Source organism: Alligator mississippiensis, chromosome 2 (genome assembly GCF_030867095.1).
Source record: "Alligator mississippiensis isolate rAllMis1 chromosome 2, rAllMis1, whole genome shotgun sequence".
NCBI lineage: Eukaryota > Metazoa > Chordata > Crocodylia > Alligatoridae > Alligator > Alligator mississippiensis.
In genome coordinates this window covers 296,915,794-296,938,305 of record NC_081825.1, presented here as the reverse complement: position 1 = coordinate 296,938,305, position 22,512 = coordinate 296,915,794, and the positions used below count along the sequence as shown (strand labels likewise).

Here is a 22,512-nt window from a genome sequence, read left to right as displayed (position 1 = left end):
AAAGTCAAGGTATATCACAGTTACTGCTCTTCCTGTATCCATAGAGCCAGTCGTATTGTCATAGAAGGCAATTAGGTTGGTCAGGCATGATTTGCCCTTGGTGAATCCATGCCGACTGTTCCTAATCACCTTCTTCTCCTCCAAGTCCTTAGAAATGGATTCCTTGAGGACCTGCTCCATGATTTTTCCAGGGACTGCGGTGAAGCTGGCTGGTCTTTAGTTCCCTGGATCCTCCTTCTTCCCTGTCTTAAAGATGAGCACTCTATTTGCCCTTTTCCAATTGTCTGGGACCTCTCCCAATCACCATGAGTTTTCAAAAATGATGGCCAGTGGCGCTGCAGTCACATCAGCCAATTCTCTCAGCACCCACAGATGTGTCACATCCGGCCCCATGGACATATATATGTCCAGCTTTTCTAAATAGTCCCTAACCTATTCTTTTGCCACTGAGGGCTGCTCACCTCCTCCCCAAACTGTGCTGCCAGGTCCGGTAATCTGGGAGCTGACCTTGCCAGTGAAGACTGAGGTGAAAAAGGCATTGAGTACTTCAGCCTTTTCTGCATCACCTGTTCCCCATTTAAGGACCCACACTTTCCCTGATTTTCCTCTTCTTGCTGACACACTTGTAGAAACTCTTCTTGTTAGCCTTCACATCCCTTGCTAGCTGCAACTCCAATTGTGCTTTGGCCTTCCTGACTTCATCCCTGCATACCTGAACATATACTCCTCTTATACTCCTCCCTAGTTGTTTGTCTAAGTTTCTACTTCTTGTAAGCTTCATTTTTTTGTTTTACCTCGCTGAAGAGTTCTCTGCTAAGCCAAGCTGGTCTTCTGCCATACTTAGATTAACTTAAACTTACTTCTGTCAATTAAATTCAAAACATCAGGATGGTTCCTTCCTGCACCCCCAGTAAGGTTTCTTACTGATAACACAGGAACAAACCAACCACACAACAATATTAGGTCAAGGCTGGTGGCTCAGGGCTTAGTTTACATGGAGTTTCTTCCATGGTTAGTTCTCGCAGAACAGTTCTTCCATAGGTATTGTGCTGTTCCTAGTTTCTCTTGACAGCCCTGTAGTGGTAGAATTAAGATGGTGTTTGTCTTTTGTAGGAAAGTCCACGGCAATCCACCCTTCCTGAGCTTCCTGATGTTTCATTCCAGTCATTTAAATGCTCACAGTCAAGAAGACCATGCTGATCACAGGGCAGAGTTATGTGGTCATAATGTTAATTCCTCCTTAACTAAGTTTTGACTGGGTGAATATCCATCATGGATATGGCAGCATTGGCTTCAAACTATTCCAGACTCCGTGGGCACCTGGGGGTGTTATGTAGCACTAAGCATGGATTCATTATCATAAGAAGGCAAAAAGGAATATAATTAAAATATGTTAAGGGATTCAGAGGAAAAGCAATAAACTATATGGAAAAAATTGCAGTCCTAGCCTGACCACCTACTACAGCAAACAAATGTGGGGGCAAATACTCAAGAGCTCCTGCCATAAGGAGAGGGCACTAAAGCTGGCACTAAGGTTGGGTGTTTGATAAGAGATAGTTAGATTAAAAGAGGAGGAGGCAAGAAGAGTCTCAGAAGTCCAGTGTTATGGGCCTAACACTGCAAAGGGTTGATTGATGCCTGAGAGACGCTAAATATCCTCAACTCTTGTGCTCAACACTTCAGGGGAGAAGCTCAACAATTTATAGGCTGAAGCCATAGGTTAAATAAAAAGAAGAAATCCTAACTGGGCTTGTACTCACAGGAATCTAGTACAGGATGGGAAATCCCCTTTTTGCAAACCCTCCAACACCATTTTACGCCAGAATGTCAGTGATAGGCTAGTGTATTTTTGATGGAATTAAAAAGTTTGAATAGTTCCTTAAAAGCCTTGTACAGCTGGGGTCTACCTTGATATAGTTCCAGCCTTAGTGTCTGCAGAGTGTGGGACCTATATGAAAGGACTTTTTAGGCAAGCCATTGTTTGTAAGGTTTGGCTCTGAATTGTTTTCAGGGCAGAAATGGAAGTTCTACCCATTCACTGAGCTCTTCTATAATTTCCAAAATTGTGTGCTCATTCAGAGTAACTTCACTCACTATAAATGCAGTCAGCGATGTTCTAAAACTTCTCCATAAGTGCTATCCTTTCTATTGTAGCACGAGCATCAGCTGGATTAAGAACATTGGTAATGCCCTTGTTTCCATTAGATGAAAATCCATTGGTTGTGATCTATATATTTTTTCACGATAAGCCTTTCATTTATAAATTCTAGCACCTGTCTTTGAGCTGCAGAAGAATGGGGTGCGCTGTAGACTTTCTTGATAAGTTTCAGCATAATTTCTTGTGAAGTTATTCTATAACACTGCCACTAATGCGTAAAGTCTGGGATTTCCTGCCTCTGCTGCTAAGGGGAAGAAGGGTTCATTAAGAAGCTATAAACTGGAATTTTGTGATAGTGTAATTCAGTAAGGGACCCTTCCAAAGCCTACTTCTGGAAATAGCCTACTCAGCTTTTAGTTTCTAGCCTTTCATTGTCCAAGTTACTCTGTTCACCAGGGCATGATCTCAGTTAGTGCAATCTCTGTGCATCATTCCAGCAGAAAGAGCCATGGTATGCAATGTAATGATGATGGATCTAAAAGATAATAAAGTCTCTCCACTGAAAAATTAGAGTGCTGTGCAACTATTTTTAGTGACCTCTTTGGTTGAGATAATGTAGCCAGCTAACTAAAACATCCATCTTAGGTGAATTGATTCTTTCCATTTAAAAAGAGAGGTGAACTGCAGACAGTTAATATTCTTGCTCCAGTAGAAGAGATATCAGCTACATAAATGGATGTATAAAGTATATGTAAAGAAATATCACATTAAATATATATTGTGCATGCACAGATATTTTTTTCAAACATTTACTTCTGTAATAGACCTATCAGTAACCCTATGCTCCCCGTCCTTTCCCTTTCTATATATGTCTGTTAGAGACACAGCCAAAGAGGGAGAGTAGTTTTGATATAAGACACTGGGTACTTTAAGACAATTTGATACAGTTCTGGAGGAAAGTATCAACATACTTTATCTTACTCCTTTAAAGTTTATCTTTTTCAAAGTGTAAAGATATCAAAAAGATCTTTAAAAACTACTAATTCCCCTGCACACAACCCCTTACCCTTCAAAAATTAAGTACTTAGACCAACATTTTTCGATTATAAAATTTGGCCAGTACAATCCACACCTAGACAACTAATTGTAAGCGTGGAACATCTGCAGCTCTTGCTGATCTCAACAAGAATGGGAGCAGACCCGGGTTTGCAAACACAGGTGCATGTCTTAGGAATACTTAGTTCCCCATAACTCATTTCTTTCAGAAAACATCCACCTAACTTGTCTAGTGCAGCTCTCATGGTCCAACTTTAATTGTTTAATTTTGCTCACATTACAATTAACAAAACATAGGTAGACATTTAGATGCAATAGGATGAGCAACAGGTGGACAAACTAATGTATCTTCTTTTCAGACTGCATTCCACAACCCCTGCATTTGTGTCTTGTCTAAGCCTCTGTCCAACAGATGTGTAAGCGTGTGCACAATTTTACCAGTGGAAGTAGTCCTTCTGAAGTCAGTGAAGTTCTGCTGGACTGAGACCTGGAGCTACTGTAGGTTTGTAGGCTGAGACCTATAACATCTGCAAAATGTTCTGTTCTACCTCAATAAAGACTTTCAGTTGATTTCTATTAATTCTACTTGGTTTGGCAATATAATAATAAGCCTTTTGTCTCTTGGGGATAATGTTTTCCAGCAAAGGCAAAAACAAATAGAAGAAAAGGACAGAGAACAGCCAAAATATTTGCAGAGCCTACTTGAATGTTTAGAAATGTACAATAATAAAATAAAGCATAGCAAGGGAAACATTTGAAGAGGAATTACTTTATGATTTTCATTGCATAGGTGTAAGTGATATAGTAAAAGAAAGTTGCAAAGGAGGCTTGGACTATGCTATCACATCAGATATCAAGATAATGCTCCTGTTATTCATAAACAGCCCTAATTTGTTTCCAGGACTGATGTGCACAAGAAGGGACCTCCAAATCGAGCCCAAATCGAGCCCATAAAGGATTATTATCAGCCAGTGACCTGCCAAGTGGGTATTATGTGAAGAGGCATCTGAGTGGGCTGGAAATGTTCCAGTGCGCAAGTGGATGTATAACAGTTCAAAACAACTTTGGGCTTTACCCAACAGTCTTTCTCTGGAAAACCTCCCAATGGTTTCAGCTGATAAAGAGTAGGGTCTAAAGACCAGGGAGGCATGCAGATGTGGACAGGGAAGCAGGTGGGAGCAAATGAATGTAAAAGCTGCTGTGAACTATAACAGTTTTAAAGAACCATTTATAAGGTATTTTAAAACACATTTTAAAAATTGGCCTGAAAAAAAAGTCTTCAGTGTAGAAACTGATGTCCCCTCATGGTGATATTTGTTACAATTATATTTAACTTCTTATTCTTAAAAAAATTTACTATAAAAGAAGCAGAGCACTTCCAGCTGCATTGCTAAGGTGAGTGTATCCCTGCACTTCTTGAAGTGTCTTAAAGCAGTTGCCCCCTATGTCCCATACCGTTGCTGTGTGTCTCCACTGAACTCATCAGGAGGGAGGTGCCCTGATGTGACCAAGGATTCTCCCACATGAATATGTGTCCAGTTTATACGGCTGTCTGCGGTATTTGAGGTGAGGCAAATATTTGCACAGTGACTCCTTCTGGAGCAATGCTAGAACAAGGCAGTTCTCAATATGACCACTGGGTGCATTCAGGCTCTTCCCCTGGGGTGGTGGGAAGAGAGTGGGAAGAGCCTCCTTGGAAAGCAAAGTCATGGTCTTGTCCTTACATTCCACTCCAAAACCATCTTGGAGTGATCATTCAACTTTTAGTCTCCAAAGGAAACCAGATCCCTTCCAGAATCTACCAACCTCCAATACATCTTCCCATAGGTGACTTTCACCAAGGACATGGCCTCCTTTCCCCAGCAGAAGAGGAGGTCCCCAGCGCAGGCTGAATCCCTTCTTGGATCCTGACAACCCAGCTTCATCCTCACTTGCTTAACTTTGGGGAGCTCTCAGGAATTGCACAGACTGGGTCCCGTTCCTCTGTTAACCCTGTACCAGACCCCAGATCCTCGCCTTTAAGGTTCTTTTCTGACCAGCGCCCCACTCCACATAAGGGTAGAATATAAGGGAGGATTGTGTCTCATGGGTGCAGAGTTCAGAAGGGGAAATGGCAGCAAAGAGAAGTATATCAGTGATGGAGCCCTTCAGTCCCAGGAACTCTTAGGGCGCTAAACCTATTTGTCCCTTATACCAACCTCTGCATTGTGGCTCTCCGCCTTTTCGGCAATCTCTCATTCCCTCCTTTACTCCTTCCTGGCCCTTCAGAGATTGATTTCCAGACTGGTGGGGAAGGGGAGAACAGGTCACCTTCTTTCCCCTTCCACCTCCTCCGTACAAACACAAAGCCTCTAGCAGCTACAGACAGAAAGCAGATGACAAAGCAGTTCAAGGAAAGGAGATGGCCATGCAAGACATTAGATGGATAATGGTGTTACGGGAGGAGGTGCGCAGGGTTCTAATCCCAGGGGTTTTGGTTCTTCCTGAGCAATGCAGTGCCTGCAGCATTTAAATGGAAACCTGCTTTTACTGGAGTGGAGACTGCTCTCCCTGGGCGTCTAGGTGGGTCTCTCCTCCATGCCACATTTCAGGTTTGTCCTGTATCATCAGGAGTAAGTGGACAGAGTGCACTTGGGAGTGCTGGCACATAGTGGTCAGAGGCTGGTGGCCAGAGTACTAGTGCTTTGCTCACCTCTCAGCAGCAAAGAAGGATCACAGCCAGACAACAGAGGCAACAGCCTGCACCAAGTCCATTTTATGGCACTTAAGAAACTTCTTTGGCATCTCATGGGCAGTGACTGTGTCATGACCTAAGGAGGCCCCTGTAATTGCTTTTGGCAACAGGAAGCCTCCCAGAGAGGTCCTCAGGAGCTTTTGTTGAGCAAGAAGCCAATGCTAAACCTGCAGAGTACTGTCAGATAAGTGGTTCTGTCCACATGTGAGTATAGGTCTGGGTGTGGGTGGGACTGGCTGCTGTTTGTGCTCTGTTTAAATAAAAGTCAAACCACAGGAGCCATCAACAGCCACAGCAAGGTCCTGAAAAAATGGTGTGTGTGTATGCAGGAAAGGGGGGGGGTCTGTTCTGTTTTCTGTAAAAGCTCCTGATGTGACACCACTTTCTCTGTCACTGTGATAGTGAGCCAGCTCTCACACAATGGGCAATGTCCATACTGCCATGGCTTTGTCCTGAGCTGAGCCTGGTCTGCAGAACCAGTTCACTTCCCTCTGCTTGAAGAGGGGAGTGGGCACCATCCTGACCCTGAACCCTGCAGAGCTAGGCTAGTTCTGTTGACTCCAGCAGCAATGGCATGGCACTTACAATCACAGAAAATGAGGGTTGGACGGGACCTCAGGAGGTCATCTAGTCCAACCTCTTGCTCAAAGCAGGACCATTCCCAGCTAGATCATCCCAACCAAGACTTTGTATATCCAGGTCTTGAAAACCTCCAGAGATGGAGATTCCCCCACCTTTCTGGGTAACCTGTTTCAGTGCTTTACCACCCTCCTGGTGAGAAAGTTTTTCTTAATATCTGGGGAGCATCCTGGTGACACTGGGGAAGCATCCTGGTGACAGAGTCCTTCAGCACCAGGAAATCTAAGGGGGTAAAGCCCTCTGACTCCTATGGCAGGCTCAGCCCCATGGCAGCCTCTCCAGGACTCATTCCCTTCTAGAACCCTTCCTCCTCCTTCCAAACCTCTGTATGCATGAGACCCGTCTTCCAGGAATGAAAAGGCAGGAGACTCATTATCTCAAATAGGACTGCAGATAACCAGAAAGCACATGGGATCAGGGCTGCCTTCTACAACCCCTGGTTTCCACTCAAATCAGTGACTGCAGGCTGTGACCAACGGTCTAGAGGCAGAAAGAGCAGGGCCTAGAAGACAGGGTTTTGCAGTGGTGACCTGACCACCCAAGGAAAATGCTTTGCTGCCAAATAACCAGAGCTGCCTAAAGCACTGAGGGTGGCAGTGCTAGGAGGAAATAGGAAAGAAAATAACCTTCAGGAGCTACTCACGCCTGCAAAAGATAGACATTGTGTGGCTAATGTCAGGTATTTCATGATTATAGGACAAATGTCCTGCTGGAAATCTTCAGCCATGGTGTCACAGGGGGTAGCAGGCTAAAATCTGCTCTGCAGGGACTGGAGGGACCAGGAAGGATACATATTCTGAAGGGAAAGAGAAATGCTAGCTTCTCCCCAGGGGGGTGTTACTTCATGGTATACTGCCTATAACCACACAGGAGCTGCAACCATCTCATTCCTCTTCTTGCGTCCACCCGCCGTGAGCTGCTAATGCTCCCAGTCCATTGGAAATCAATGGTACACGTGTCCCACTGCTTTTCAATACTCTTTCCATAGTAACGAATTACGCAATTAAAAATCATCTCCCTCTAAGACAAACTGGCCGAGCACACAGCAATTGCCCATTCAGGTTAAGCCGCGGCAACCATTTCATTTTGAATGACAGAGGCCTATTGATGCAATATCCCACAGCAGTGCCACATAGTATTTTTTTTTGGTGGACTCAATACCTTGTTGGGAATTAGGAATAAAGCATCTTGTGTCATGACTAAAAACCATAAAAATAACAATTGCAGGGGGGGAAATGCCACTGCTCAGAAAAGGGCTTTTCTCACACATGGGCAGGAGGAAGCTGCTATCACAGGATGAGTTTTATTTCATTTTATTTCACAATATACTGGGGGATGGGAGTGGGGGGAAGAGACATTGCTTGATTCCATTTTAATTGGATTTTGCCTATTAAAGTAATACAAAAGAAGATCCACAGGGTGATAGTCCAGTAGCAGACTGTGGGTGTTGCCAGCGGGTCAGATTTTACTTGAAGGACTGAGAAACAGATTCAACCAACACATCAAATGTTTGTGATGGGGATTCTGTGAGGATTCCAGCTCCAAGAGGGGCGGGCGGCAATTGAAGGGTGCGCAGAACATCCTGTTAAGTGCATGGATAAAATCAAATAAAATCAAATAAAATCAAAGCCAGGGAGCCATCTTCAGCCCCTCCCTTTTGGAAAGGGCTGTTTCCCCATGAAAAGGAAGGGGGGGGGGATCAGGGTAAGGAGTTCAGGCCTTATAACCCGGTGTAAGGTGAAGCCTGGTTTGCCTCGCAGTGGGGAGTGAGCTCCTGGAGGGCAGAGCCACTTGAGGAAACTCATTAGGGGAAGGTCTGGTCCCGGGCAGAGGCCCCAGCTCCCAAGGGCTACACTGTAGCAGAAACAGGCGGAATCCAGCGCCTGAATCGGCCGGGGGAGGGGAGCAGGGCATCCGAGGGTGGTATCTGCCCGCCTGCCCGCTCCTCCTCGAGCCCGGGGAGGGCGGGAGGTTGCAGCCCAGCGCCCAGACTGGAGCCCCGAGCTGCACCCGCCCCGGGCTCGCCCCAAGCTGCAAAGGGGGAGGGAGAAGGCGCCCGGCTGCGCTGTGCGCTCCCAGCCCCGCAGGCCCCTCGTTAGCGCTCATTAAGCTGAGCGCTGTGACAGCTTCGCAGCCCGCTGCCGCTGCGGCCGCCCGCGCCTCCCAGCAGCGGGGATGGCCCGGCGCCCCCTCCCCGCCCGCGGCCCGGACCCAAGCGGGTCCCCGCCGCTGCGTGGTGCAGGGTAAATAAGCACGGGATCCGGGGGCTCCTCTCCGGCCGGACCCGCCCGCTGGTGCTAAGGGACAAAGAGGGGGTCTGGCGTCCTCCCCGCTGTGCCCTGCGTGTGCGAGCGGCGCCTGCCCCGGGGCTGCGCAGGCCGGGGACACACGGACCTCCGGGAGCAGGGCGGGCCGGGGCCGCACACTCACCACGGGCCCTGCCAGGGCCGCAGGGCAGCGCGGGGCTGGCGGCTTTGCTCCCGGGAGTGGCCCCGGCTTCTGCACGCTTAGCTCCCGCGCCCGGAGCGCTCCACGGCGGGCGCGAGTTAGATGGCTCTATCTATCTATCTATCTATCTATCTATCTATCTATCTATCTATCTATCTATCTATCTATCTATCTATCTATCTATCTATCTATCTATCCTGATGTTATTCTTTTTAAGATCCATAACACCACCCTATGTTTCGCTCACAGCATACCTATTTACACGTACCTATCTTCATTATCCGCACACCCATTCATATAGATGCACATGCGTGTATACATATTTTAATCTAGGCTATATTCACATGCATATATGTAGACACGCACGTGTGTTTGTGTAATTCATTATATCTGGCTGCACACTGTGTAATATTCCACACGTACAATAGATATATTATATAATATCTGCTCCTGCTCCGCACGCACACGCACGCACTCCGAGGACATCAAGCCGAGCGGGGCTGTGCAGAGCGGGGTAGTATTATCGCATCTGTCTGTCCGCACAGCCGGACGGTTCTGGGGGCAGACAGCAAAGGGAATATGAAAGCAGCGGCTGTGTCGGCCTGGTATTTATATGGCAAGCGAGTTCTCTGGAGGTTCAGCTCTTGGCTGTGTTTGCGGAGGGGACATGTATGTAGCCTCCCGTAGATATAAAGGCATTTTTGTCTCTCATCGTTTTGCAAGGCGGTGTTGCTCCTGCAGAGCTCTGCTCCCGTCCCTCCCTCCCCGTGGCGGCTCCAGCCGATTCGGTGCGGTCCCCGAGCGGATCTCTCCAGCCGAGCGAGCAGCCCAGCGCGCTCCTCCGCCCGGGCGAGGCAGCGCTGAACGCGGCCGCAGACGCGCTTCCCTCCCGGCTCCCGGCGAGCACCCGCCTTGCGGCTCCAGCCCCGGCCCGGGGCGCTCAGTTTTAGCGAGTCGCGGAGGTAAAACGAGAGAATTAAAAACCGGGACAGCGCATCGGGGCCGATACAGCCGGGGTGTCTGGGGACAGGCCCGGCTTGGAAGGAGATGCGATAACGGCGAGAAAAAAAAAAGGAGAGAGAGAGAGAGAGAGAGAGAGAGAGAGAGAAAGAGAAGGTAACAAGCCTGGAGAAACCCGAGCCAGGCGAGCACCCTCGCACCTTCCCGGCGCGGTATCGCCTCTGATGAGAGACAAGGGAGCTCCTGCTCCGGGGCAGACTGGTCTCCAGCGCCTGCTCCTTGTGCGCCTCCTTCTCCCCGGGTTGAGGGCTGGGGACAGTTTGTTTGTTTTTTGGTTGTGGCTTAAAAAAATCAAACCAGACACCCCGTGGAGCTCCCAGGCCCTCCTGCCTGTCCCTCCAGCTCTGCCGCTGTCAAGACTCCCGTCCCAAGGGTCTCCCTGTGACTTTAGAGGTGACTCGAGATGACCACGAGTCTGAGCTCCGGCCCTGCGCCGTGGCCCCGGCGGCAGCGGGTGCTTCTCCCGCGGGCACGCTGCAGGAGGCGGCGAGAGGGGGGCTGAGGACAGGGAGAGAAATGACACGAGACCGAAAAAGCACAGCTCAAGCGATTTGCAGATCAGTGTCAAGCGGCATCACGCAAAGCCCCTGTGCCGGGAAAGGGCTTAGCCGGCTCTCGGGCGGGGTCCGGGGCTCTCTGCCTGCCTCGCTTTCCGCGCATTCATTTATAATCCGGGAAAGCTCCGGGACCCGCCGGGGCCTCCTCTATTCCCTGCCCCGCGCTAGACTCCTGCCTCGCTCGGAGCTGCGTGAACGGCTGATGGCGCGTCGCCTCCGGGCGGCATCGGGGAGCCCCGGGGCATTGAAGAAGGGGCCCTTTGCTGGCCAGGTGTTGCTCAGCGGGTATTTTATTATCGCTTGAGGCTGCTGCATACAGTACGGACCCTGCACATGCTCTACACGTCACCTGTGCACACAGACAAGAAGCCAAATCATCGTCATCAAGAAGAACCATGGGGGGGGAAATCTACCCTAGCCATCCCTTAAATAAGTCAATAAACATTATATATAGACAGAGAGAAAGACAGAGAGAGAGAGACAGAGAGAGTGAGGAAGCCCCTCTCTTAGTCCAAGCCCGAACAGCGTCTGTGGGGCCGAGGAGCCCGCCAGGGCCGCGGTGTTTCGGGGGCATCGGGCCCCGTGCAATGAAGGCGGCGGAGACGCGGGGCTCCTGCTGCGGGGCGCTGGGGGCCGACAGCCCGGGCCCGGCCGGGGCTGCGGGCAGAGCGGCAGGCAGGCAGGCACTGTGTTGCTCCGGCTGTCCCCCTGCCCGCGCTCAGATGTCACACTCGCTGTCGCTGGACGTGATGGAGATGGCGGAGGCGGCCGCCTGGCCGGACAGGCTGGCCGCGGGGCTGGAGGCGGCGCCCAGCGGCTCCCCCGCGCTCTCCTCCTCGGCCTGCAGCGAGCGCCCCGAGCCCTGCGCCAGCACCTGCTGCTGCAGCCTGCGGGGAAGCGGAGACACGTGTCACAGCGCCCTGCCACCGGGCTCCCCACCGCCGCTTCGCCCTCTGCAGAGCCGGGGGCAGGCCCTCCAGTCCCCCCAGACCCCTCCATCAGCGCCTTCCTCCCTGCTCCGACCCCGCTGCTCGCCCCGCTGCCCTGCTCCTGCTGGCGCCCGGGCAGGCGCTGCCTCCTCCCCCCCACTACTTCCGAAAAGGCAGGTGCACAAGGGCCCCGGGCCGAGCTCAGGCTTCCCGAGTGCTGCAGGCTGCGCCGGGCACCCGGAGCCTCCCTGCCCCGGCACAACCCCGCACCGCCGCCCAGCCCCGCGGCTGCAGGCCGGGGACCGACCTGTTTTTGGCCGCCGCCGCCCTGTCCCTTTGCCGGCGGTTTTTGAACCAGTTGCCCACTTGGGTGGGGGTGAGGCCGGTGGCCTGCGCCAGTTCGCGCTTTTTGCTGGGGTTGGGGTAGGGGTCCTGCAGGTACCACTCCCGCAGCAAGTGCCGCGTGCGCTCCTTGAAGCAGTGCGTCTTCTGCTCGCCGTCCCAGATGGTGCGGGGCAGCGGGAACTTCTTGCGCACGCGGTACTTGTCCACGGGGCCCAGGGGCCGGCCGCGCAGCTTCTCGGCCTCCTGGTAGTGCGCCTCCAGCCACAGCGCCTGCAGCTTGGCGTGCGACTCCTTGGTGAACTTGTGGCTCTCCAGGAGGTGGTAGAGCTCGCGGTAGCTGCCCGTGTGGAAGGCCACGATGGCCCGGGCGCGCAGCACCGACTCGTTCTTGTTCAGCGCCTCGCACGCCCCCGGCGCCACGGGCAGGGACCAGAGGAAGCGGCCCAGGCGCTCAATGTCCCCGCTCTCCTCCAGGGTCTCGCATACCCCGGCCACTTGCTGCGGGCTGAAGTTGAGGATGGGCAGCTGGAACATGGAGGCGGGCGCCCGGCTGCGGCTTCCCCTCCCCGCCGCGGACACACGCACACACCGCCGGAGAGAGCAGGCAGGGCGGCTCCGCCAGGCGCCGGGGAGCCCCCACCCCCGGCCCCCCCCGGCTGCGGGGTCGCCGCTCCGCCTCGCGCCTTCTCCCGGCCTCCGGGGCCAGTGGGGCGGCTGCGGCAGGCGAGTGCCAGGCGGCGGCGGGGATGGCTGGGGAGCGCCGGGCTGCGGCTGCGAGCGGGGGAGGTGCGTGCGCGCCGGGCTGGGGCTGGGGGAGGCGGCGGAGGCTGGAGCAGGGGGGGAAGGGAAGAAGAAAGCCCCCCGCGCCGGCGGGGAGAGGCTGCGGGGAGTCTGCCGCGCGATTGGAGCCGCCCGGTTTCCATGGAGGGGCCTGTCCATCACTGTCAGCCTCTGCCAATCCAGGCGCGGGGCCATGCGCGGAGAGGTTTCAGCACCTCCCCGGGCTCGACAGCGCCCGGCGCCTCGGGGACGCTGGGGCTGGGCGAGGGTTCCGCTGCAGCCCCGGGGCAAAGGCGCGGCCGGCCACACGCGCGCGGAGCGGGGCGCCCCGGGGCTCCTCGGCTCTGTCCCCGCAGTGCGGGCTCCGTGCGTGGGGGGGGGTGTCCCCTGCAGTTACACCCCTGTGTCCCACCGCCCCCGGGCCCTGCTCCGGCTGCCGTGGGGCCATCTCTGCCCCGTGCACACAAAGCCGGGGAGCTCGGCAGCACCTCGCGCCAGCCAGCAAAGGAGGGCAGGGCCCGTGGAGACAGCACACGGCTCCTAGAGCATCCCCCTGCGAGCAGCAGCGGTGGGTGTCATCGCCGCCGCCACGGTCCTGGGCCCGATGATGGGGATGATGATCATTATCATCATCGTTATGACTAGTATTATTATTGTTATCGCCACCATCATGACCCTGATCGTTATTGTTGTTGTTGTTGTTTTTATTGCTTCCACCACCGTCATCACATTAATAACAATGATTAATCATGAGAAGGATGATGACCATGATTATTGTCATCGCAATAATAATAATGGAGGTGACCTTGATCACCACTATCGTCGCCATCCGTATCATCACCATGATTATTATGATTGCTACTAGTAGTAGTAGTATTACTATTATTATCCTCGTTCTTCTTGCTGCTGTTGTGATCCCCGTGTGAACCCCAGCCCGAGCAGCCGCGGCTCCGGAGCGGTCAGACGCTCCCCGCCTGCAGGGGGGCGCGGGAAGGGGGTTCCTGCAGGGCCCGCGGGGTCCCTGCCAGGCCCAGGCGCAGCTTTGTCCTGCAACGTGAAAGCCTCGCTGCTGCTGCCGGCTGCAGCTGAGAACAGCCCTCCCGAGTGAGAAGTCACCGCCAGGTCAGGACAGCGACTCGCAGCAGATTTCAGGAATCTCTTCAAATATTGATCGTCTCCGAGCCCTGGCTCCTGAGTCTCCCCCCAGCCCGGGGACGCGGGCAGGCTCTGCCCTCCCTCCCCGTGCACCTCTGCAAATAAATACGTGCAGCGGTGCTTCGCGGTCGTGGAGGGGCTTGGACAGGCGCGAGGGTCCGGGCTGGCTCCGGGAAGGGGGAGGGAGCAAGGCGAGGGAGCTGCGGGGCGGCGGCTTTCTCCCGGGCCCCGCGCTTGGAAGGGCAGCAGATATTGGGAATTAAGCTCAATATGCTCGCTCGCCCTGCGAGTTTTCCTGGAACTGCTGTCAAAGCGATGCCTCCCTAATCGGAGACGGGGATGTCTCTTTAAAAGGGAAGGAGATTTAAAAAAAAAAAAGGAAAAAGAAAAAGCAGCTCCTTTGCCAGTTGCCTATGGACTGAAATGAACCAGATTTACATTTTCTCCAATCATCTCTCGGCAACGAGGGCCGGGGCCGGGGCTCGCCGGCTTTTCGTTAGTATCAAGTACAATTTGTCTTTTGCTTGTGAAGATTTGGTAAATCAGAAGGCAGATAGATAGCGCAGATGGTTGGAGGTGTCGGGTCAGATTATGGCACGCCTCAGTACCGCGCTAAGCTCATTCTGACGGAAAACCCTGATATTATTTTCACAGATCTACACAGTTCACTTGAAAAAAACCCCTCGGAGCCATTTACATCATTTATGCGAGGCTCACAGCTAGCGGGATGGAAAGGCTTTCAATACTGCTCATTTTCATAAAAGCAGGCAGCGCTGGGGAGAGAGGCAGTGGGGGCTCCCGACTTCCGAGCCACCCCATGGAAACTTTCCAGTGGGAAACTCGGGGCTTGGCTTCCCAGGTGGAGGCTTCATTTGTCATTGCACCCGGGATGGTGACGGGGGGCAGTTTGGGGAGGGGAAGAAAAACAAAGCTCTGGAAGAAGCGGAGATCCCCGCGGCTTTCCCCCTTCTTCCATCCCTACCCGGTGGGGCCCGGAGAGAATTAAAATGCGCGGAGCCATGCAGAGAGCGGGGCTCGGGGAGGCGGAATCTAAACTCGCGCATGCAAAACCCGCATCCCAAAAGTTGCAGCCGCGGGTGACAAGGTGACCCCGGGACCCCCGGCTCGCTGCCGCAGCTCTGGCCAGCACTTCCCCGTGCCCCAGGGTGGGATGTCTCCGTCCTGCCTCCCCCGTTCCGCGCTCGGATCCACCCGGAGCCCTGGTTCGTTAGAAGGACACGGAGGCAGGCGAGCCCCGGCAGGTGCAAGGGCCCTTGTCTCTCCCTCTCCCGGCGGCTGAGACATTTCTGCCGCAGTGCAGGGCGGCCGAAGACCGCGGATTCCCTCCAGAGGGGAGAGAGGAAAGTAAAGTAAAACTCGCTTGGTTCAGGGCGTTCAGGGGCAGTTATTTATACTGAACCGCGGTGGATTTTTTATAGGCAGGAAAGTTATCAGGAGGCGGTCGGGGAGTTGGAGGGCAGCGGGGACTGCCGGCAGGCAGAAGGAATGGATCCCGGTGAAGGGGCTCGGCGCAGAGACAGCGCGGTCTCCAGCCCCGGCCCCTCCAGTGTGCGTGCAGCCCTGCAGACCCTGCCGGAAGGGAAGGGAGAGACATGAACTCCTGCATGAACCCCTTGGAATAAAACACCGGCCCTCCAGAAAAAAACAAATGAAGCCAGGTCTGCGGGGAAGCTGCCAGGCAGCCGTGCCCGGTGCGCTCCAAATTGTTAGACTTGAGCGCCCGCCGCCGGGGTTGAAGAGCGCTGCCCCGGGGAGACGGGCCCCCTTTGTCCTCCCCTCGGCCGTGTCTTGTGAGACGAGTTCAAGGCACCGCTGCTAGATGTGTTGCCCTTTTGTGCGGCTGGAGGGATCAATGGGACGGGGCTTCCCATTGAACTCCCTTCCCCCGAGAGCAGGGTGGCACCTCGAGGGCCATTTTAGCTGGGTTTTTAAATGCGCAGGATTTGACCCTCCTTTTGTTGGAGCTCGGGCGCCTTCCTGCTGAAGATCAGAAAAGAAAAGCCAGGTCTGAATGCAGATGGCTGCCATTTTCAGTCTGGGGCGCTTCGCAATAATACTGGTCCTAGGTGTACATTTGTAAGGGGAGGGAAATGTTGGTCTCGGGAAAGAAAACTCCGCCTCGTAAGAGCAGAAGGAGTCGGGGAGCTGCGTGCGTGCGGAGGGCGGGAGATGATGCGGTCGTTTCCCCCTTGGGGATCTGCTGCAGGCAGCGCTCGTACAGCGGCGGGTCCCCGGCCGGGATAGAGGGGTTTGCTCATCCTAATACGGGGGCGCTTTGTTTTTTGTGTGATCAAGATCCCTAGTAAAAGAAAATATATATATATCCCGATGTATGCCGTGCTGACGAGCTGTTCTACAAGAAAAGCAAATATCCTTTTACCCAGCATCTGTAGCCAGGAAAATCCTCTCTCTCTGCATGTGTGGGAGCGGGATCGTACAGACATTGTCTCGATGTGAAAAAAAGTCTGCGCTACACAGCCATATTTTACATAACGTGGATCATCCCGATCATAATGACAGAATATTGCTCGTGTTGCATGATTATTGGACAAGGATCTATAAGCACAATAACTCCATGCTGCCCACGCTGCAATACTCGGTCATTACTGCTGTCATTACTAGCCCAGTTCTGACCCCACTTACACTGGGGAATTATTGCTGTGTAGCGGAATTCATAACCCGGTCCTAAATTAGGGATATTATTGCCCATTAAACCGGAAGGATATTATGCCTGTTATAACTTGCAGGGATGAACGCCCCCCTATAGACACAATCCATTCGTTGGCCTGCGGACCAGGCATCCCTGAGGAAGTGCGATAAAGTGAAATTAGGCTGCCAGACCGGTGTCCTGTGTCTCTGAACACTTTCCCCTGCAGCAGATATTTTATCACGAGGCTGGTCACCGCAGTGCCTGGCGGTGAGTTCTTCAAAAGGGAGTTTTAAAACATAGCTGAGGAGCAACTGTATTTCGTCTTTGCAATAGGTCAGGTGGCACCAAATGGTTCAAATAAAAATATTCTTGGTGGGGGGGGGTGGACAATCCTGCATTAAATTAGATGGGGGGAATTCATCAAGCTGCGGTGAACAAGTCTGCGGTATGTCGTGTTCTGGAAAGGGAGACAGCAGTGTCGGGCTGAGGCTGGGGCTGGTACCCGTGCCCGGGGAAGCCGACGGGAGCCCTGGCACTCAGGACACAAGGGGCCTGGTGCAGGCAAGCTGCTGAATGAACACGGGGAGGTCTTAGGGCAGTTTCTGCCCCGCGGGGCGATCCTGCCCCACGCCCCGATCCGCGCCGCGCGGCGCAGACTGCTGGGTGCCCTGGTGCGCTGCTGTCCCGTGGCTCGGAGCCCCCCTATTTCCTGGGGGATCAGACGAGCTCCTCGCCGAGCCATTTCATTCCGCTGCGGCAAATCACAATTTACTGTCAGGAAGATGAAAGTGCTCCTTGTTTATACAGAGGGATCAATGCATAAACATGCTAGTGTCCCGCCTGCACGTTCAAGAAGACCATCACAAAGACACAGGAGCCTGAATGCTACAGTTCTCGTTCAAAAAACCCCATGCAAATGGACTCCATGATGGGAGCAAGGACGTCATGATTTAGGCTAATGCTTTTATGTGTTTGTGAATGATTTGGAGGGAAATCACTGGCACTTTTTAATAGCATTAATCCTGCAGAGAGAGGTCAGCACTATGTTGAATTCCATAGCTATTTGCCCCTTCAAATCGCCAAATGCATCGATCAACAGGGAAGCCGGATTCGCCAAACGGAATCCAGAAGAGGTATCAAGAAACCAGCCGTGCTTTTCATGTCTATCAGGCCTCTCACAGAAATAGAAAACACCACTCCACGTTGTCACGCATCGTTTGTCAATAGTATAAACGTTGACCCAAAGTGTTCAAATAATAAGAATCGAGCACTGGTGAAATGGGGCAAATTTACTCCTGCTGCTGACGTCCATCGATTTTGATGGGTAATCCCAGGTCCGATAGCTCATACAACAGGACATCCCAGCCATATGCAACTAGTCTAAGGCAAGCATTACTCTGACCATCCTGACCACGTGCTGTAAGGCTACTTGAACGAGAATGGGAAATGCAACGCCTGCTAAACACCTCTGGCCATTGGTGATGCACGCGTTTCCTTCCCCAGGAGGGAAACCGGGGGCAGTTCAGCATTTTTAGAGGACATCAGTGATTTAGCTGAACACGCCTGAAAAAAAAACTAAACTCCCCAATTTTGCGGAAATTAAAACAAAGAAACAAAAAGCCGCTTAATATATAAACATAGCTCTTTTTAGGAATAACTGTTAGCTGTATTTTAAAGAAAAAGTAGATACTCCACCGCTGTGAATGCAGGGCAGTCTCAGCCACAAAGCGTCTGATTAAAACAACCTAGAGAGAACGGGCAGGTCAGCAGCAAGAAGTGTTGCTGGAGGGAGAAAGGAAGTTAGCAAGTAACGCGTGTCCCATTCTCCCTCACGACATGTTCGCGACTTCACGGGGTTAGAGAAGGAAACAGGAACAGAGGAAGACGGAGAGGACAGAAGGAGAAAGGTGCGCGGCAATGTCCCCCGCGCTCGGAATTACACAGGACCGAGAGCCGAAGCATCTCTTTGCAAAGGCACCTTCGCCTGGCCCAAAAGACATGCCTTGGGAAACCATTTTTAAAGCAGTTGCTCTATCTTGATATAATTCATTTTGAAGACTTGGTACCTTTATATTTGAATGGAAGGAAATCAAAATTGTACGAGATCTCCTTTGGTGTTTGTCCTGCCCGTCGTGCATGCAGTTTGTGCCATTGCTTCCTCTTAGGGCTCTTTTGGACAACACAAAAGAGCAGATGAATCTGAGCGTTTTTACCAGTGATGCTAATGATTTCTTTCTTCCACTCTCGCCCTTTCCTTCCTTTCCCCGCCATCATGGTGGCAGATCCTTCCCCTAGCAGGCGCACCACCAAACCATGGGGTTGAAATAGTCTTGGAAAGGAAAGTAGAAAATGTAGAGAGGACTGTTTGATGTTAATCAAAAAACACAATACGGCTCTTCAATGGACAGTGTTGCAGGGACTGATATTCCGTTCCTGGGCATGAGGGCTATCATTAAAAGCCAGATTTTAATAGCCAGAAACTAGGAATCTACAGAATTCACAGAGTTTAAAGAGCAAAGAAACTGCTTGGAGAAAGAGATGTGTGGTAAACTCCGCAGTAGGAGAATGTGGTGGTTTTAATTAGTTTTTGAGTCCGTACATGCTATTGCGACGTCAGGAATGGGTAACTAGCAAAACATACGTTTGAAACCTGGATTTTTATAGCACTTGATCCCAGACCTAAAAAAAAAAAAATGCCATTTCTGTGAATGAAATTGTTCCGTATTTTGAGATGCCGAGAGGCAGCGCGGTTCTGCCTGTAAACGAGGAGGCAAATGTTTTTCAGTGTTGGAATATTCCTGAACTCTGGAGGATCCCCTGGAAGTCGGTAGCATTACACATCTCATCCTGTGACTACATCCCGAGTACCACGCTCTTTTTGACCAAGCTTCAGTGATGAATATCACTGTTGCTGTTTTTGTTTGCTGTTGTCTTCAATGTCGAGAACGGAGGCATGGGAAAGAAGGCGGACATAGGATTTTCGCCTTTAATGGATTCATCTCTTACTACAAAACCGGAGAAACATAACAATGGAAATCTTCTGAAGCAATCACCATGTCCTTAGCCAGTCTGGCTGCTATGTCTACTTTTGGAAAACGAGGGATACTGTACATTTGCAGAGCTTGTTTAGTGTCTTCCGACTCTCTGGGCGTCCCTATGCTGATCATCTTGGAAAGAGGAGCACAGAAAATTGCTGGATCATTATTTTATTTTTATTTTTTTTTTTTGGATTTAGAAGCAAGGCTTTTGCCTAGAACATTTTTCTCTCTCTTCTTTCTCTAGCTGGATGCCTATGATGTTAACTACATGGTTGCATATCATTTCAAAACACTTGGGGAAAAATAAAGCTTCTTCTCGGTGTGGTTTGACTGTTTACTTTTAGAAGCGAGGAAGAGAAGGAATAGCAAAGGCATAAGAAGCAAAGGAAAATGATGATTCCTTGATTGCTTTCTCAGAAGACGTTTTCTCAGACTTTTTTGATCTCTTTATCGTTTTAGATTTTTTGAGGGCTGACATTGACTCTTAGGTTTTATTTAGAAGATATTTCCCATTACATTGGGATTACATTGGCGGCTTTGGGGCAAGAAGGTGCGGTGTCCTCCGTGTTCTGGATACCGTTTGGGGCTTTCTAGTCATTTCCATTGTTTGGAGAAAAGAGAAGCAAAGATCTGAAGGCAGTTTACCAGAGAATGGCCCACTGACGAGGGAAATATTTGTGTGCCTGCCAAAAGGAGAGAAAAGGGGCATGAGTAATAAAGCAAAGAAAGTTTAGCACCAACAAAGTGCAGTGTTGGGAGGGCCGACTGTCTGCTATCCGAGTCAGAACTTCTGGTGGTTCGCCAGATGGGTGAGATCCTAAGGGTCCTTTCAAAGCACTGAATTGACCACATTTCTTTTCAGAGCAAGGCAACCCATTCATCGTTGATTAGTGATTATATTATGAAAGACTTCTTCTTGCTTTCCCACCGGTAATAGTACAAGTCATTTACTACTAAAAAAGGAACGGCACTTAAAAAAAAAAAAGAAAGCAAATCAGCGGCACACAAAGCTCATGATATTACAGTCTAGAAAAAAAATGTTCTAGTGGGTTTGCAATTAGTGCATCCAGGTCTCTCGTTTGCTTGCAATCTGAGAAGGAATGATAGGCTGAGGCACATTTTGGACTCTCAAAGCCTCCAGCAGGGCCCGGACCTTGACATTCCTGGCTGAGTCTGTAGGCTCCCTTCAGCGGAATGAAATCCCCACGGGACTGAAGGAAAGCCCACTGATATCAACAGGAGTCTCTCCGTGGCTTTTAGATCCTTGGCCAGTAACTTCAGGGAAATACCATCTCTCCTGGCTAGTATTGCTTACATAATAAAAACATAAATATGACAGAGATGTCGTATCACTGCTATAATTAAATCTTTGCTACGTTTGTATAACAAACACCCTATTACTGGAAGTTCATATAGTTATCGTCAATATATACTCGAGGCTAAACAAACCGTGAAGCATTTGTTTTAGTGAATTTTATTTAAAGAGTTTGGGAACAGGGATATAATCTTGTAGCTTCCGATGCTCTAAGCCCACCTGTGAAAAGCTCAGGGGTGGGCAGGCTTAAGCGCTTTTCAAGCCTGACAGGTTGCTGTAGGCAGACAGTGGTCCTGCAGGTGACAGCATGAGATGGATGGAAGGATAGAGAGGAAAGATCAGGGTAAGAATTGAAGTTTACTGAAGGTTTCTAATCTCAGATCTGCATGGGAGTGAATCCTGCCTCATCCAGAGATTTTTTCTGTAAACTGCAGGCAGTCTATCAACATTTCATTTCCAGGAGAAATTTGTTTTGTACTTCCCCCCCTTTTCCTCTTCATTTTTTACTTTTTGCTGAGTGAATCAGACCTTCTTCTTTACTCTTGATGCCTAATTCGCTTTTCCTGAGGCAGCATGCCCATTTTTCCTGCCTGTGATTGACAAGAAACGAGGTTTACTTCTTTGCCTTTCTCCCGTCTCAGCACCAGCCCTGTTCCTATGTTCTTTTTCTGCTGCTGTTTCTTCTATCTATTCTCTCTCCTCTCTCTCTATGTTCTTTCCCTGATTCTTTCTTTTCTTTCTCTTTTCAATCTTGTTTTCAAGCCATCCCTACTCATTTTCGGTCTGCTCTTGCTTCCCTCTGTGAACATTCATTCCATTTCTCCTCATCTTCCTTCTCTTTGCTCTAGTTAATAACTACCAATTCCTCTAGGATTTAGATGTGATTGCTAAACTGTAATTCAGGTACCTCTGTGATCCACTGATGCTGTAATAATGCTGGTTCTGTTCCTCATTGCAGCTGCTGCTGGCAGTGTAGAGTCTCCTCAATAGTCCTGAGTATACCACGGAATTAATATCTATATCTATAGATACCTCTCAGTTAGGATACCTTTGATTCACCAGAGAGAGCTTTAGAGTAGATAAACCTTCTGCAGCTGGAGCCATTTTTCCCATCATGCCAAGTTAACTCCTAATTCTCAGTAAAGATCATCTCCCTACTGTACATCTCATCCAACTATATAGATGGACCAATAAAAGATACCCCCCCCCCAAAAAAAAATAATTCTGGCCTCTTGATTATTTTCAGGACCATTCAGGCTACAACTCTGTCACACTACTGTGCAATTATGGTGAATGGATCATCAATTAGACTGCAGAACCAGACTCAGGCTTGAGAGAGCAAGCTGAACAGTACTCCATATCACAGGAAGGATTGTCGGGGGCATTTCTTTCCTAGAGAATTCTGTTCAAACCCTACTAAAAACCTTGTTTACATGCTTTTATATTGTCAAAATGCACATGAGCAAATACATCCCATTTTGATGCAACTTTTGCTCACACAAATGGCTTGATCATTTCAGCTGGGAGTGTTTGCATAAGTGAGTCAAGGGTTGCTGGATTGCCTCGGTTGCACATACCACAACTTTGATTTAATTTACTGATAAAGTACTTGCCTGCATTGAGTACCATTATACTTTTAATGTATTTTTTTAAAAACTTGGAAAGATCTCCAAGACTGCCCAAGCTGTACTTTTTTTGGTATGAATGTAACTCAACACCAGCTTTCT

The 22,512-nt window shown here is 50.7% G+C and overlaps 1 protein-coding gene across 1 annotated transcript; it reads right to left on the bottom strand.

Annotated features, from left to right (window-relative positions):
* Positions 1-11,270: 11,270 nt before the first annotated feature.
* Positions 11,271-12,360, bottom strand: SIX6 (SIX homeobox 6). The gene is made up of 2 exons (XM_006267870.2): positions 11,789-12,360; positions 11,271-11,439 (listed from the first exon to the last, which is right to left on the bottom strand). Exons 1-2 carry the CDS (start codon positions 12,358-12,360, stop codon positions 11,271-11,273), a joined length of 741 nt encoding a protein of 246 aa, XP_006267932.1.
* Between the last annotated feature and the right edge of the window lie 10,152 nt (positions 12,361-22,512).

Excerpts from the sequence above, each read along its gene's own strand:
- SIX6 (XM_006267870.2), bottom strand. The coding sequence starts at position 12,360 with ATGTTCCAGCTGCCCATCCTCAACTTCAGCCCGCAGCAAGTGGCCGGG. Across the intron at positions 11,440-11,788 it reads GCGGCGGCGGCCAAAAACAG|GCTGCAGCAGCAGGTGCTGG; the intron begins GTCGGTCCCCGG and ends GCTTCCCCGCAG.